Consider the following 18,480-nt stretch of genomic DNA (forward strand, 5'->3'; position numbering starts at 1 on the left):
ATAACCTCTTGATGGATAAGTAAATTTATAAATTTTCTGGAATAAGACTACGAGTAGTCATGACAAATGATAACACAAAAGACTTGAATATCACTGAAAAAAGAAACATTTTGTTATAGCTTTTGGAATTTTGTGCAGAGTTCCGGTCGCCACACTACCAAAAGGATGTGAAGGCTTTAGAGGTGGTACAGAAAAGATGTACCAGGAAATTCCTATTTTGGACAGTATTTGCTTGGAGGAGAGATTCGGCAAACTTTGTTTTCATGTGAATGTCGGAGGTTGAGGACGTGACTTGGTAGGAGTCACAAAATTATGAGAGGCATAGATTGAATGGATGGTCAGTCTTTTTCCCAGGGTAGAAATGTCAATTTCTAGTGGACATAAACTTAAGTTAAAAAGGGGGCAAGTTTAAAGGAGATGAGAGAAGCAAGTTTTTTTTTTAAAACACAGAGGATAGTAATTACCTGGAATGTGCTGCCAAAGGAGGTGGTAGAAACAGATACAACAGCAACATTTAAGAAGCATCTTGACAGATATATGAATAAGTGAGGAATAGAGGGATATGGAATGCGTAGAGGCAAAATATATTTAGTTTAGAAAGGCATCATGCATTAACATAGGCTTGGTGGGTCAAAGGGCCTGTTCCTGTGCAGTACTGTTCTTTTGTCTTGTGCTCATCAGGATAATTCACACAAAATATCAAAGTAGAGGGGAAACAATGTTTATACTGCAATGGAGAATCATGCTGATTGTTTGGTAAGTAAACTTTGATTGGTAGTGGCAATGCCATGGACAATGCACCAGTTTATGAACAGTAACAGTCAGGCTACCAATTTGAAATCATGCATATTCACTCTTATTAGTCAAGACACTGCTGTGAGAAATGAACCAGTGAATGGTTGTCATCTATTTTGCTGTATTGAAATAGGTGCATTGCATGTTCTTTTGTTTGCAAAGAACAGAGCCCTATGTTTTAATAGTTTCCAGTAAAGTGCTACACTGTGAGCCAGATTCTCAATCCTAAATTGTCGGCATAATTGTATGCACACTCAGAATTAGGTAGCAAATATTGGACATTTGAAAGTTGTCAGCAGACTACACAGATTGAGTCAGAATTTTGCTTGTTGTGAACATATATGCTGTTTAATATGATTGATCATTGAGATAAACGACTTACAAACCTAGAATCACACCAGCACTGAAATTCTTGTACACATCACTCATTTGTGTGATGGACAGAACATCCTTTCGACTTAATGGCACCATGCTTTTGATGGTGAACAATAATCGTATTGCTCCTCCACAGCAGCATAAAACAGCATTTTTCAGATCAAAAAGCGACAGTCTTAGGTCTGTTCAAGAGATTCAGTATAACACAAGAAATGCTTTGATCAGGGTAGTCATTATCCCGCAGGCTTTGAGGTGCCCTATTACAACAACAAGTTTGCACAATGAACACATTGTTCAGGTTGTATTTAGGAGGTTGCCAAAAAGGCCAACCTTATTGGACATGAAGAATTCCAATGTATATATTTAGGAGTAAAAATATTTTCTCCAAGGGAATGCCTGTATCAGCATCCACTTGCACAATCTGCACTCTCAACATATAAAAGTTGCTTTCTGTTTGGTATTCCTTTCAATTGTCTTGAAAACTTCCACAAAATGTGTTTTTACAGCAACAGAAATACCTTTGTTAGATTGTATCCCAGTATTCTTTATTTGAACAGAAGAACAATGTAGAGAAGAGGGAAAATGTATGAACAAAGATAATTTAGAAACAGAAAGACAAATGCAGATAAAGACCCATGTCAAAAAGCTGGCACATATCAAGAAAAATGGGAGGTTGCTAAGAGACTGCTTGTGAAAATGCCTGCAATGCACTCAAGCTGCTCATTTAAAATATCATAAACAGAACTTGTGGAAGGCAAAAAGGTTAGAAATAGGGTAAAAAAATCTCAATCTATCATCTCAGGAAATGCACAAATATGCATTCTGCTTTGAGCACAGATGCAGCTCAACCGAGCCACAACTGCCAAGACTACTTCAGTCTTCCACACTGATTGCTAAAACCTTGATATTTTTGTCCAGCATTGCATGAAATACCTTTTGTTGTATTTTTGTTACCCTTTAATTCAAAAAGCACTGCTAAATTTGTGATAAATATATTTATCTTGCTATCCTCAATTAACTCAGGTATTTCTCAAAGCACGCTAATTTTATCTTGACTATGAATTTTAAGTTTTCCCATAAATGGTGCTCACTCTTTCCAAACAGAGGCGTTCCATGACTGTTGGCCAGTGTCATTACTGAATTTGTGCATCTAAACAGGATGGAAACAAAACCTTCGAGCCACTGCTGTCACCTCCCAAACTTCTTTCAAGAACTAAAGTTGGATGCGTTCAGGGCTCAACAGTTAATTCACCTGAATTTCTGCTAATTACCCTCCTGTTCACAATAAACTTCTGTTCTGCACTTCTCTAAGCTCTCCTCTTAGTACAGTTCACTTCCATGAGAAATAGCTGAAAACTGACAAAGGTGAAACATCATTGATTTGAAATATAAACTTCCTCTCCGTAGGTGCTGCTTGATCACTTGAAACTTTCCAGCATTTTCTGTTTTACAGTATTTTGCTTTTCTGCCGAAGCTAAGAGATTTGTCAAATGTGTTTAATGTTATGAAAGGTTTACAGTGAATATATAAAGAGATGTTTTTAATGGCTGAAGGGTCAACACCAAAGGAGACAGAGGAATGCAGTTTCTGATAGTCTGTGGATACAATGGGCGATTTATTAAATATTTTAAAGGAGATAAAAAAATTCTTGAACTGTGGGCAAAAGCAACGCAGTAGGACTAACCGGATTACTCTGCAAATGAATCAGCAGACTCAATGGGCTAAAGTCTGTTTTATCTTTCTATATTTTTCATTATTTTGAGGCCTGTGATGCATATAATTATACGATTTTCTTCATTACTTTTCAACACTATTCATATAAAGTCCATTTTTATGCAATTGGTGAAAGTTTAATGCTGTAGTGAAATCCTTTTGAAATACTGCCACCTACCCTCCTGTTTCCCTCTCCATATCCTTTTGAAGGTGTTGTAACCAGGATCAGCAAGGATGCAGACTTGTCAAATGGAACTATGAACTACAGATGAGTAAAGAGATTTAGTGGTTTGAGCATAGAAATTATCGAAAATAATTATGTAAACATTCTAATGGAATGTTGGCCTTTACTTCAACAGGGGGTGAAGTACAAAGAGATGTTATGTTATGTCGCAGCTGGATTAGTGCTTTCAGCTCTGGGCACTACAGCTCAGGAAGGAAATGCTGACCTAGGAAGGGTGGAATGTAGATTCACTAGAATGATATCAGAACTAAGAGGGTCAAATTAGGAGGACAGGTTACATTGACTAGACTTACATCCCTCAGAGTATAGAAGATTAAAGGGTGATCAAATAAAAATGGTTATGATGAAAGAATTTGATAACATAGAATCTAATTTTCTCTGGTGGTTGGATCCAAAACAAGGGTGGCAACAATGGAATGAAAACTAGGCCCTTAAGTGGTAATGTCAGAAAATATTCACATCAGGTAGTAAAAGCCTAAAAATCCTTCCCTTGTTGACACTAGGTTAATGGAGAGCTTCAAAATTGAGATTGCTTGATCTTCAGGCAAGTATAGTATGGGTTACAAAATTAAAACAGATACAGATGATATAGATCAGCTGTGATTGAACTAAATGCCCTCCTCCCATTCCTATTTTCCTATCTATTATATTATTAGATTCCTCAATATAATTACTAATACTTAACCCGACAATTTTACTTTAAATGCTTTACACCTTGACAGACCAACTATTTAATTTGGAGTTTCAATTATTTGGACTCATTCTTTTATCCAGCTTTCTCAATGTTTTGGCACCACTGCACCTTCTATAGAAATATCTCAGTCAATGCTTCAGTCTTTCCTTTCTTCTCCCCTCTTAAAAAATATTCTCACTTTTTAACCCCTCCCCCTGTTTAGCCGTGTGCATCTATTCCAATAGATGTGTTGAATTTGATTTTCTCCAGCAGTAAGCCTCAACTTGCTCCATTCCTCATTATTCTAATGATTTTTGACTTGCTTAAACAGAATATAAAGCACAGAAACAGGCCACCAGTGCAACCACATTGCTTCACTGGAGCCCTCTTCCATTGTATCTTATCTAACCCATAACTGCTTTCTTTATCAAATGCACCTATACAATTTTATTCAACTACTGCTTGCAGCAACGAGTGCTAGATTCCCATCATTCTCCAAGTAAAATAAAAAGTTTCTTCTGAACCTTGTTTCATTCATTCAGGATTGTAGACTTCACCAGCTGGGCCAACACTTATCACGCATCCCTAACTCGTATGGACATGGTGGTGAGCAGCTTCTTGAACTGCTGCAGTCTGTGTGGTTTCGGAGCTCCAGCAGTTTGACCACAGAGCATAGAAACAGACCCATCAGTCCAACGCGTCCATGCTGACCATTTCCCAAGCTAAACTAGTCCTGCATGCCTGTGCTTGTCCAAATCCCTCCAAATATTTTCTATTCATGAATTTATCCAAATATCTATTAAACATTGTAACTGTACCTGCATCTACCAATTCCTCTGACAGTTCATTCCACACACAAACCACTCTGTATAAAAAAGTTGCCCCTCATGTCCTTGTTAAGTCTTTCTCCTCTCACCTTAAAAATATGCCCCCTCGTCTTGAAAACCCCATCCTAGGGAAAATACCTTTGCTATTCATCTGGTCTATGCTCCTCATGATTTTATAATCCTCTACATCCTATGCTCCAGTGAAAAAAGTCTGTCTTTCCAGTCCATTTTAAAATCTCAAACCCTCCATTCCTGGCAACATCCTGGTAAATCTTTTCTGAGCACTCTCCAGTATAATAATACCCTTCCTGTAATAGGGAGACCAGAACTATACACAGTACTCCAGAACAGGCCTCACCAACATCCTGATGTCCCAATCCTTATACTCAATGGTCTGAGCAATGAAGGCAAGCATGCTTAACACCTTCTTAATCAGCTGGTCTGTGATGCAAATTTCATAGAATTATGTACCTGAACCACTAGATCTCTCTATCCTATGACACTGCCCAGGTACCACCATTAATTTTATAAGTCCTGTCCTTGGTTGTATTACCAAAATTCAATATTTCACATCTATCCAAATTAAACTCCATCTGCTACTTATCTCCAAGTCAGGAAGGTGTCTGGCTTGGAAGTGAACTTGTATGTGATCATATTCACATATATCTGCTGTCCTTATGTAGACATAATCATGGGTTACAATGCACAGTCTGGATGAATTGTTGCAGTGCATCTTGTAGATGGTATACACTACATCCACTGTAACTGGTGGAGGGAGTGAACATTGAAGGGGTTGGATGGAACACCAATCAAGTTGGCTACATTTTCCTGGATGCTGTCAAACATATGACTTTAATTGAAGCTGAATACATCCAGCAAATAGAGAGTATTTAATCACACTCCCAACTTGTGCCTTGTAAAAGGTGGGCAAGCTTTGAGGTATCAGGACGGGAATTACTCATACAGAACTCCTAGTCTCTTATTTGCCCTTTCAGACACAGCATTTATCTGGTTGATCTATTTCAGTTTCTGGCCAATGATAACTCACAAGATGTTGTGGTGGAGGATTTAGCAGTAGCAATTCCATTGACTCATGTTTTAGATGGAACTGCTTTTCATTTGTGTGGCACAAATGTTAGTTGACACTTTCAGCCCAAGCCTAAATTGTTTTTAGAATTTGCTCCAGTTGGACATGGTCTGCTTCAATACCTGATAAACTACAAACATTTGTACATTGTGTATAGTGAACTTTATGATGGAGGGAAGGTAATTGATGAAGCAGAAGAGGTTTTGCCTAGGACACTACCTTGGGGAACTCTTGGAATGTTGCCTTGTTACTAAATTATTGCCCTCCAATGCAAAGCCTCTTGCTTTTTGCTAGGTATGGCTTAATCATCTGAAGGTATTCCCCACCAATTTTCCTTGACTCCAGTTTTGATAGGGCTCTTTGGTGGCACATTTGGTTAAATGCTGACTTGATATCAAGTATAGTAACCCTCACTTCCCCACTAAAGTTGAGCTCTTTTCTTCATGCTTGGACCAAGGCTCCATTGAGGTCAGCAGTTGAGTGGACCTGGTAGATAACAATAATCTGCCCACTGCTCATTTTGATTGGTACTGCTTAATAGCACTGTCAATGACAACTTGCATCACACTGCTGATGAGTGAAAGTTGACTGATGAGGTGAAATTTGGCCAGTTTGGATTTGTCTTACTATTTGTAGATAAGACATACTTATTCAATTTCCCTTATTGCCAGGTAGATGTCAGTGTTGTAACTGTACTGCAACAGCTTGGCTAGGATCACAGCCTGTTCTGAGCAAATGTCTTAAATACTATTGCCAGCATGGTGTCAAGTCCCACAGCCTCTGCAGTATCCAGTCCCTTCAGCTGTTTCTTGATATTACTTGGATAGAATTAATTTGGCTAAAAAGACCATTTCTAATCATGGCAACCTCAGGAAGAGGCAGAGATGGATTATAGACTCAGCAATTCTAGCTCATATAAAGATGTATCCAAATGCAACATCCTTACTCTATGCTTATATTTGCTACCAGATGACTGTTAGTGATGACCAGCTTGTAGCCAATAGATCTCACCATGTTGAAAGAGATCATTATGATCTCAACATTAATTGTAACCATCCCTAACAACCAAAAACTCCCATGCTCAAACTACTTGGTGATATGTTTATCCTGGGATTACTGGAATTATTCTTTCCAGCTTTAGCTGACCATGTGTATATGTATGTAATGTGTGAGATACTATAATTGTGTGTGTGTGTGTCTGTATCTATATATGACACTAAAAGTAAAGTCACCATAGTCCTACTCCTTCATTAGAGAGAGATGACCTGGTGGCTTAACCTGAAGGTCACCAAACCAGGCAAAGAATAAGTCTGAAAAGGTGAGACCTTTATTATGATCTCAGCCAATACAGGAACTGAACCCACACTGTTAGCGTCACTCTATCACAAACGAACCATCCAGCTAGTTATGCTAAGACACTAAATGCTTCTGACTGACCACAGCTGTTTCGCGCAGAGGGTGGTACGTGTATGGAGTGAGGAAGTGGTGGAGGCCAGTACAATTGCAACAGTTGAAAGGCATCTAGATGGGTATATGAATAGGAAGGGTTTGGAGGGATATGGGCCAGGTGCTGGCAGGTGGGACTAGATTGGGTTGGGATAACAGGTCGGCGTGGACGAGTTGGACCAAAGGGTCTGTTTCTGTGTTGCACATCTCTATGACTACGACTATATACTTATGAATCTGTTCCTTTATCTCCTCACATGTTGGTACAAATCAATATGGCATAATTTATCCTTATATATTTAATAATTCTTTTCTTTAACTTTCCAATTACATGAGCTAACTAGCTTGATTTCTCTCTCGTTTCCAAGTAAACTATAAATTGACTTATGTATCTTTCTAGATTATCCCTTGATAATAGTTGCCACAGCTTACCGTATTTAAATATCAAAATGTTCAACTCAAGAGGGTTGCCAAACACACAGACACAGTCACTTAACATGCTTACAGTTCAAAACTTTGCCTGGACTCCCTCCTCAAGCTTGAAGATGGTGGAATTTTGCAACATTTACCTTGAACCGCACAATGGCCTTAAGATTCATGGGAGAGTAATAAGAGCAAATCCTAATTTAAAGAATTTTAGTCACCTAGGTCTGGAGAACTACAGCATGTGTTTAAACAACACAGAGGTGGAAATGCTAAATGTTATGGAGCTCTTCATTTCCATAAGAACTGTGGAAGCAACAGACTTTAAGGACCACCTTAGTTGCTTTGAACAAAAAAAGCCTGTATGACCTTGCATCCAATTTTTCAGCATGATTAAACTCTGATTAGGACTCAGCTGATGTTTCAATAGAATCAGCTACATATGTCTGAACGCTGACTGTGAATACTGCATTGTTCCATAAACAAATTAATGGAGAGGAAGGAAGGAAGGACCATGTTATTTCCTTCTATTCTGCATTTCCGCAGCTTTTTAGGCCTTTCTATGTGCAAAGCTCACCAAAAAAACAAATAATTAAAACTGTTGGGCTGTACCTTTGGGAGAGTTTGCAGCTTACGATACAAGATTTTTATCACCATAATGAAATAAGGCATTAATGTACATTTAGTTTAAGAATAGGCATGCAAAGTGGCACACCCATAATCCTAGCAAGACATTTTAATTTTTTTTTCAAAAATGTAAAAGATATTGTTAGGGAGAAGAATCAAAAGGGTAAATAACTAAATATAACAAACCTGTAGTTAAAACAAAACTGAAAATATAACTTGAAATTACTGGTGATAATATGCAAAATACATTGTGATATGGAGAGGTATGATAATTGGAATAAAAAAATGTTAAAATTTTTGTGTTATACCACTTTCTATCCAAATAAAACTTTGTCACTGTCATAAACGCTAAGATTTTTGATTTTATATTTCAAACTGAATGGCTGAAAAAAAAGTGTTAATTTTTGGAGAACATCAAAGCAGCACATAGCATGCAGTTTTTCATAGATTCCTTCCATAAATGTTACTTCATTCTGATTAAATCTTGAAGGTTGACATGACTACTGCTTCAAACAACAATGCTACAGTCTTAGAAATCTATGTAAAAAATTCTCCTCTCCCATATTTCAAACTGTTCAATTTCAGCTTTTTTGTTCCTTTATGAAGTTTCTTGGAATGTTTACCACATCAAAGATCTGTCCTTCCTGCACATAGGAAAATCAAATCTCTCCACAGAAAGATTAATTCTACTCACATGGATCAAATGGTTGCTTTATTCAAAAAATTTCATGTTAGTTTCTTCTGGTTAATACAAATCACAAGTGAAAACTTCTACCTTTGACAGAAAATTCTATAATGTAAAAATTTGGTCAGCTGTATCTGATGGTACCATGTTTGTTGAAAAGAGAAAAAGTTATAGTGAACTGAAAACAGACATGACAGATAGTATTGCATTAGTAATGACAAACACTCATTATGCTGTGGCTCCATGTATTTCAATTATGTTGATGCCTGGAAATTTCTCTACTCGTAACATCACTATTAAAACAACGTTTAGAAATTTTCCTGGGTGTTAAATTCGTACATACCTGTGTGTCTCCAGTCCACTGAGAGTCACCATTCTCAGATCCTGCCAGCTCTTCCACTAACACAGAAGGAAAGACACCAACGCAGCCATTAAGCTCACCCTCCCAAAAGCCATCGTCCTCTTGGTTTTCTTTGTTTAGTATCCTAATGATAGCTCCCTCAGGGAATGAAAGTTCGTCTGCAGTCTGCCCCTCATAATCGTAAAGTGCCTTCACAAAACAAACTGAATGGGAAACAAATATTCTTGTTATTACTGAGAATCTGAACCAAGTTAAACCAAACTGAATTCAGCTGCTAATTTCAATTTGTGTCCAATGGCAAGATGAAGAAAATAGTAACTGGTTGGCAAGCAAGCAACACCTCAACGGTAAGGGAATGGACTTTGATTTTCAGGATGTGCCCATTGGTGTTTCTCCAGGATTTGTATTGGGGCTTCAGCTTTTCATTCATATATGGTAAGTTGTAGTCTAAAATTTGTGGATTACATGAAGCTAGGAAACACTGCAACGATGAAACATAGAAAAATTAATTGAGACAGCAAGTCTGTGAGAGATAAGGGTTAAATCCAAAGTAAACTGGAAATTTTCAGAATGCTAAGAGATTAAGAGTTATAGAGAAGCAAAGGTATTTGTGTGTCCATGCATACTAATCATTGAACATTAGTGCACTGCTACAATATTTAAATCAAATAGAATGAGGTCACCAGCAAGACTAACACATTGCCTATTTCTATTTGTATTGAGAAGATAAGGGCATATCTTAAACCACACTTAGTGGTTTTGATTTAACTGGGTAAAATTCAAATTGTGCTGGTCTGCGTCTAGCAAATTAAGTTGCTTTTAGCATTTTCTTTTGATTAGTGAACAGGTTGATCTAAAAGCTTCTCAGTGACTTTTAACTTCTAGATCCAAATTTTGAAATCACTGCAGTAGGACTTAAACTTTTATTCTTTGGACAATAAGCACTGTTCTTTGTGCAACATCAGTCACTTCACAACCATATCCACAACTATATCCACAACTATATTGGTCTTTTTCTCAAAGAGCTGAAATATAAAATAGTAGAAGTTATGCATCAGTTTTAGATAGCCTCGATCAGACCTCATCTGATGTACTGCATTTAGTTTGGGAAGTGCACTTCAGGAAATATTTACTGGGTTGGAGGGGACATAAATTCATCAGAATAATGTTGGAGTGGGATTTCAAGTTGCATTTAATTGGCTTGCATTCTTTTGAGATTTGGTAAATTGAGACATAATCTTACTAATTTTTTCATTTAAAATGGTAAAGGAATTTGATATGGTAAAAACAAAAGAACTATTTCATCTTATGGGTAATCGAGAACAAGGAAAAAAAAGATTAGAATTTTACATTTAGAACTAGCCATTCAGGAGTGAAATCACAAAGCATTTTTTCCAAAGCAAGCGTCGTGAAATATTTGTTCTTGGTTGCAACCCACTACCACCTGACCCTGTAATCCCTGAACCAAACCTGCAAATGCAGCCCGAATTGAAATTATCAAGGTTGAGATTGAAAATCCTTCTCTACTCCTCCATGCTGAGGGGCAGCTCCACATAAGTCAGTTGCTTGTGATGCTTGGCTTTTCATAAATAAGATTAGGTAGTGGAAGTCATAAGACTATCAAAGGAAACATCGAAACCTGTCTTCTGTTAATGCCCATAAATACACATTTTTCAAAAAAGCCTTTAAGTGGGGCTGCCAAGTAGTAATTATGACTACAAAGATTTTCACAGAAAATACACTATCCATGCTGACGTTAGCCCTTACATGAACAGTTATCCTAATTCCATGTGCTTGTCCCATTAGCATATCCCTTCACTTCTCTTCAACTCCTTCTCTAATTTGTTCATAAATAGGGCAATAATTTTGAAAAATGCTAACCCAGCACAGACAAGATCAAACTTGGGATCTTCCTGGTACATATTGATGAGTACCACAAAGAGTCTTACCAATAAGTCTTGATTTTTGTTGTTGTTGTACCAATTTGATTGCTTGGTTGCTAAATGCAATCTTGCCTAACAAGGCGGACTGGGGGAGGCAAGATTGTTGCCAGAATTTCAATAGTTCACTCAGAAAAGTTCAAGTGTTACTGAACACCAGTTTAATGTGCTGGTCAGAGGCAGAGGAGAAGGTTGCTAGCTTTTGGGGAGTGGGGTTGCTGCGAACAAGAGTTCAGTGTAGCTGAGAACAAAGGTGAAGAAAGCTCAGAAGCAGTACGTACTCTATGCAGCTGAGCAAGATTAGAGTTCAGAAAAATACAGGGCAGTACCAGCGTGGTGAAGCTAGCTGTCTGCAGATGAGCTGAAACTGTGCCTGTGAGATGGTTCTGGTGTTAAGTTTCCAGAATCTAGGGAAGTGCAATTAGGACTGTGAACTTCAGAACATGAGCAGTTGTTGAGACTGTTAAATGATAGAGCAGCATTTGACCAAGTTCCATGGCTTTGACAGAGACGAAATTAGAAAGTTTTGATTAGATTGGACGATCAAAGCATTACCAATGCCAGAAAGGAACTGAAGAATGGATTTAGGAAAGCTATAAAGGGGGCAGGATTAAGGAAAACCCCAAGGCATTCTACATTTACGTGAGGAACAAAAGGATGGTCAGAGTGAGGACAGTGGAGGGAATTTGTGCCTGGAGTCAGAGGAGGTAGGGGAGGTCCTTAATGAATACTTTGCTTCAGTATTCACTGAATCTGGTCATTTGTGAGAATAGCATGAAACAGGTTGATATGCTCAAGCAGGTTGATTTTAAGGAGGATGTGCTGGAAATTTTGCAAAACATGACAATAGATAAGTCCCCTGGGCCAGACAGGATATACCCAATGTTCACACGGGAAGCGAGTGAAGAGATTGCTGCACCTTTGGTGATGATCTTTGTATCCTCGCTGTCCACTGGAGTAGTACCAGATGATTGGAGGATGGCAAATGTTATTCCCTTGTTCAAGAAAGCAAATAGGTATAACCCTGGGAATTACAGACCAGTCAGTCTTACATCAGTGGCGGGCAAATTATTGGAGAGGATTCTGAGACACAGGATTTATGATTATTTGAAAAATCATAGCTTGATTAGAGATAGTCAGCATGGGCTTGTGAAGGGCAGGTCATGCCTCTCAAGCCTTATTGAATTTTTTGAGGATATGACAAAACACATTGATGAAGATAGAGCAGTGGATGTGGTGTATATGAATTTTAGCAAGGCATTTGATAAGGTTTCCCATGGTAGGTTCATTCAGAAAGAAAGGAGGCATGGGATACAGGGAAATTTGGCTGGCCCATAGAAGACAGACAGTGGTAGTAGATGGAAAATGTTCAGCCTGGAGTTCGGTGACAGTGGTGTTCCACAGGGATCTGTTCTGGGACCTTTGCTCTTTGTGAATTTTATAAATGACTTGGATGAAGAAGTGGACAGGTGGGTTAGTAAGTTTGCCAATGACACGAAGGTTGAAGGAGTTGTGGATAGTGTGGAGGGCTGTTGTAGGTTGCAACTGTACATTGACAGGACACAGAGCTGGGCTGATAAATGGCAGATGGAGTTCAATCTGGTAAAGTGTGAAGTGATTCATTTTGGAAGGTTGAATTTGAATGCTGATTACAGGGTTGAAGGCAGGATTCTTGGCAATGTGGAGGAACAAATGGATCTTGGGGCCCACGTCCATAGATCCCTCAAAGTTGCCACCCCAGTTGATAGGGTTGTAAGAAGGCGTATGAAGTGTTGGCTTTCATCAGCAGGGGGATTGCGTTTAAGAGCAGTGAGGTTATGCTGCAGCTCTATAAAGCCCTGGTCAGACCACATTTGGAATATTGTCATCAGTTCTGATCGCCTCATTATAGCAAGGCTTTACAGAGGGTGCAGGTTTACCAGGATGCTGACTAGACTAGAGGGCATGACTCATGAAGAAAAGTTGAGAGAACAAGGGCTTTTCTCATTGGAGCGAAGAAGAATGAGAAGTGACTTGATAGAGATTTAGAAGATGATGCAGGGCATAGATAGAATGAATAGCCAGAGACTTTTTTTCCCAGGGCAGAAATAGCTATCATAAAGGGGGCATAATTTTAAGGTGATTGAAAGAAGGTTTAGGGGGTCTGTCAGAGATAGCTTCTTTACACAGAGTGGTGGGTACATAGAATGTACTGTCAGCAGTATTAGTAGAGTCAGATACATTAAGGACATTTAAGCAATTCTTGGAAACGGACATGGGTGATCGTAAGATGAAGGGTAGGTAGGTTAGCTTGACTTTAGAATAGAATAAAACGTTGGCACAACATTGAGGGCCAAAGGGCCTACACTGTTCTATGTTCAATGTATGGGGAATTCATGGGATCTGTTTTGAACATATTTAAAGAGAACTTTCCCACAATTTGCCACTTAACTCACATTAATTCTGGATGTTACAATACAAATTGTATACGGTAGATTGTTGCACTTTTCCATCTTTGTTTAATAAAATATATTTTTATTTGTTCAAAACCACAGAATCTTGTCACTTTATTGTACACTTTATGTACTTACAAAGAAAGTCATAACATGAATTTGCGTCACCTGGTGTGGTGTAAGAGAGGAAGCAATATACTACAACGATTTGGTTTATAAAAATTCAATCTTATTGTTTACTGCCCAAGACCTGAAATTCTAATTCAGCACTTCTGTAAAGTCTGCTGAACCAGCATATACTTTTGTAAATTTGATGCTCCAAAACCAAACAGATCTTCAAATTTGCTCTGGGAGCATTCTAACCAGGGACGACAAGGTGACAACATCTTATTTTAAAAATTCCATTTTGCCAGCTTTCTTCTGTATTTCATTATGTCAACATTAGAACCAAAATTAAATTTACACTTTTTTTTCAAAGACATTCATTTTGTACATTTTTCCACTAATCGGACAAATTTCGTACTGAAATCAGCTGGACAAACAAACAGAAAAATGGCCCATACATCTGTTAAAAAAAAAGTTAAAATGAAATTGAAAAAAAAGGCCTACCATTGGAATCTCCATTAATGCCACCAGTTACCAGATCAGGCTCTGTAGAGTTGCTGGAGGAATGAGATCGTGCATCCAAGGAACCCAGAGTTTGCAACATACTGATTAGACTGTTGGAAGTTGGAAACTGCAGGTACTTCTCTGGTACATATCCTACTTGAGCTGCCTTATTCCTTGCCTTTAAATGACAGAAAACATACAAATAGTATACCAACAATAGAAATAAATGCTATTGTTTGAGCATTTTCCCCTACAAAAATGAACATTTGGGAAGGTTCTAAACCACATCCAAGCACATTCTCATGAAAAATAAATTAACTCTTAAAAACCCGTTTTAACCAAGATTTGATTTTAAAAGTTTTAGTGAAATTAAGCAATGATGTACAATGAACTTGAGTGACATTGACTTCAAAAGTGGTCATTTTCAACACTGAGAAGTCCCCTGCCGTGCAATAATTAACACTAAAAAAATGTGCTCACAAAGAAAAGGTCCAAATTCTAGCCATACCAGAGATGATAAATGTCTGAAATTACAAAATGTAGAGAAGAATGTGCTTAAAAGGAACATAAGCATTTGAACAGTTGAAGAATAAACACATCACTTTATGTCAGCATGGCTCCTGATGTCTGCCTATGGTAGAATCGAGATGAGCTGGAATTGAAATGGGGCTGGAAGAGGGGGAGGACATAATCATGGAGTGTAGGATGTAGGGATTGGCATAAATTGCCAAATAAATTATAGAGGGCCAGTGGTATGTGGAGCCTAGGATGTAGTGAGGGCATGAGAGTCCATGTAGGTGGGTAGAGGGACACAGGGTGACATAGGTCATATAAGGGGCCATAGGATAGGTACAGGGACATAAGGTAGCATGGAGAATACGAGGTGGCATGGATAGTGCTTTAGCAGTGTGTAGGAGGGAGGGGCTGTGAAAGGTGTGGGCTGGGGGCATGATTCCAGTTTTTTAAATTATTAAACTGTATTATATGACAATGAACTGAGGCAGGTCATGCACCAAGCCTGTATTCACAATTAAGAAGCCCTGCTCTCACTTAACAGTTGCCCAGACCATGACCCAAGAATCCTCGCCAATTGAAATGAAAATCCGACATCCCAGGGCAAAGTTTTCCAGGATCTGCTCTGCAGAGCTAAAATGTTACTCGTGAACTATTCTAGCTTTCAATAATTTTCAAAGGGGAACAATGATAAGATTGTGATAAATTATTCGATTTATAAACTGTGAATTACACTGTGAAACTGTGTCTTTTAAAATATATTAATATGTTTTAATTTAAAAGCCAAGCCAACAGGGATGATGCCCTTGCTCTTTTACAAATTAGTGCCAGATTGTTTATGCCTACCTGTGAGAGGGAGTGTGAGAGCCTGAGCCAGAGACAGCACGAGAGCCAGAGAGCGCGCGCAAGACAGCAAAACACAGCCGGTGAAGTTCCTCAGTGCTATAATGAATTATCAGCCTGGTCTTTGGTACTCAAGTCTCGAGTGAAACTTGAAGCCACAAGTTCTGATTGATAGTTGACACTTGCGTTCAGTAATAGAAACTTGGAGAATAGCACAACATGAAATGCAATGCAAACCTTCACCCAGTCTTCCATATCACCATCTTCAATTACTTCCAAGAATTCATGTTCTTCAATTGTGAGCTCATCTGGTTGATTAGCCTACAATAAGCAAACAGGATAAACAGTAACCATATATGTCAATTCACAAGTGGTGCAAATTAACAGCTAGTTTTCTCCAGATAGGACTTCCTCAGGTTGATTATATTTTTAAACCTGTTATATGAAACAAAAATTGTTGGGGTGATAAGAAGAATAGCCTTAGATTACAGAAGCATATAGATCAGCTGGTCAGATTGGCTTGTCAGTAGCAAATTAAATTCAATCCAATAAGTGTGAGATGATGCATTCAGGCAGGACAAACAAGACAAGGGAATACATAAAGATCGGGAGGATTGTGGGAAGCACTGAGGAACAGAGGGACCTTGGTGTGCATGTAATCGTGCATGGGCGGCATGGTGGCTCAGTGGTTAGCATCGCTGCCTCACAGCATCAGGGGCCCATGGTAGATTCCCACCTCAGGCGACTGACTGTGTGGAGTTTGCACATTCTCCCGGTGTCTGCGTGGGTTTCCGCCGGGTGCTCCAGTTTCCTCCCATAATCCAAAAGATGTGCGGGTCAGGTGAATTGGCCATGCTAAATTGCCCATAGCGTTAGGTGCATTAGTTAGGGTAGGGGAATGGGTCTGGATGGGTTACTCTTCGGAAGATCAGTATGGACTTGGTGGGCCGAAGGGCCTGTTTCCATACTGTAGGGAATCTAATAAATATAATCCCTTTAGATAGCAGGACAGGTGGATAAAATGGTTAAGACAGCATTTGGATACTTGCCAATATTAGATGAGGCACAAGAACTTAAGAGCAGACAGGTGATGTTGGAACTGATTAAAACATTGGTTAGGTCACAGGTCCAGAAGTGTGTGTCGTTCTGGAATTAACATTTTGGAGGGACATGATTGCATTACAGACCATGCAGATGAGATTTACCAGGATGTTGCCTGGGCTAGACAGTTTTAGTTATGAAGAGCAATTACATAGACTGGGGTTGTTTTCCTTGGGGCAGAGGAGACTCAGTAGGAACATGAATGAGGTTTTTTGTAGAATGGTGAGGGACCTAGACAAGATAGAAGAACCCGTTCCTCTTGGTCGAGTGATCATTGACCGGGGTGGGGGGGGGATACAAAGATTTAAGATAAGGGGCAGGACATTTAGAGGGAATGTGAGGAAAACTTTTTTTTTCCACTCAGTGGGTAGTGAGATTCTGGAACTCACTGCTTGTAAAGGTGGCAGAGGTGGAAATCCTCACATAATTTAAGTAGTATGCAGGTGTACTCTAGTGATGCTAAAGGCATAAAACGATATGGACCAGGTGCTGGAAAATGGGATCAGAATAATTAGGTGATTGTTTTTGACAGGTGCAGACTTGAGGGACAGAATGGCCACTTTCGATGCTGTAAACCTCTATGACTCTATGAATCTGAATAAAAGCTTTTCCAATTATGGATGCTTCCTGTGTTCTTGACATGTTTTGAATAAGTTGTGCTTAATTACTTAGCTGAAATCATTTCATTTTCTAGCCTGCTTTAGCTTGAAATGAATGTTTTAACAGAAAAATCCATTATTCACTTTCACATTCATTTTAATACTTAAAATATGCAGCACCAAACCCTGAAAATACAATGATTAAAAGTACGATTAATATGAATATATTTTCACTCAAAAAAGCTACTGAAATAAACTCAATATCTGAGGAATATAGATTTGAAGTACGATGATAATAGACTGGTGTGAAGCAGCTTGCTTTGCAGTGATGCTGATGGAGGATTCCAGAATTAGGCCCAGCACAAAACAGTGCACTTTGCAGTTAGAATGACCTTGTCCATGAATTTCTGTTTTGCAACTGTGCCAACCAAAACTGCTTCCTAAGAGTTCTGTAGTTGTCATGCAAATGATGCCAAAATAGACCCAAGACAGAAAAGTTCAACTATTTTCCACATAAATCTGAGGGCCAATTTCTGCACATTTTCAGCACAATTCTGTGCATAGAGCAAAGAAAAAAATCAACATAATTTGGCTTTTGAAATACTTCATATTTCTTGGTTACAGCAAAGCAGAAAAAGCAAAGCTATGGCTCATATAAAACTAAAGATCAATGTGACAATGGTACCTGTTAGCTGTAGAATTTTAAGTATGTCGTTAATGACATTAGGAAAGGAGAGTGCAAAATTGGTGAGGATGTTTCTTAATCAGATCTTTAGACGAGAACACAAATTTTATATCATTAGTTTTCCTGTATATGTTCACCGCTAATTGATGTCAAATAATTTACCTTTTTCTGAATCATACAGTTGAGATTCATTCAATAGCTTCTGTATCAATGGAACACTTATTATTTTAACCACTCATTACAGGACTTTTCTTTAACTATTATACCTAATTTTATTAAGCTTACTTCTGTGCTCGATTTGACAATGTTGTTGAAATTTAAACAATTGAAAGAATCCAACAAATGTCATGACATTTTATCAATTCTGCTGCATTCCTCAGTTGAGCATTCAAATATATTAACATCCAAATATCTAATTCTATGCAGATTTGAGACACCCTTTGCTTGTTTATATTGAACTTAATGTTGTTTTGAGTCAATCCAAACAACAAATTTGATCACT

General features: G+C 38.4%; 1 protein-coding gene across 9 annotated transcripts in view; it reads right to left on the minus strand.

Moving 5' to 3' along the window:
• Positions 1-18,480, minus strand: part of LOC140481231 (F-BAR and double SH3 domains protein 2-like) — a 245,079-nt gene that overhangs the window by 21,235 nt on the left and 205,364 nt on the right. For all 9 annotated transcript variants that reach the window (XM_072577095.1, XM_072577094.1, XM_072577100.1 and 6 more), the window contains 3 exons: positions 15,831-15,914; positions 14,238-14,415; positions 9,239-9,459 (listed from right to left, as the gene is read on the minus strand). In XM_072577095.1, coding sequence (XP_072433196.1) covers positions 9,239-9,459; positions 14,238-14,415; positions 15,831-15,914 — 483 coding nt within the window. The remainder of the gene's footprint in view (positions 1-9,238; positions 9,460-14,237; positions 14,416-15,830; positions 15,915-18,480) is intronic.

This window comes from Chiloscyllium punctatum, chromosome 9 (genome assembly GCF_047496795.1).
Source record: "Chiloscyllium punctatum isolate Juve2018m chromosome 9, sChiPun1.3, whole genome shotgun sequence".
NCBI lineage: Eukaryota > Metazoa > Chordata > Chondrichthyes > Orectolobiformes > Hemiscylliidae > Chiloscyllium > Chiloscyllium punctatum.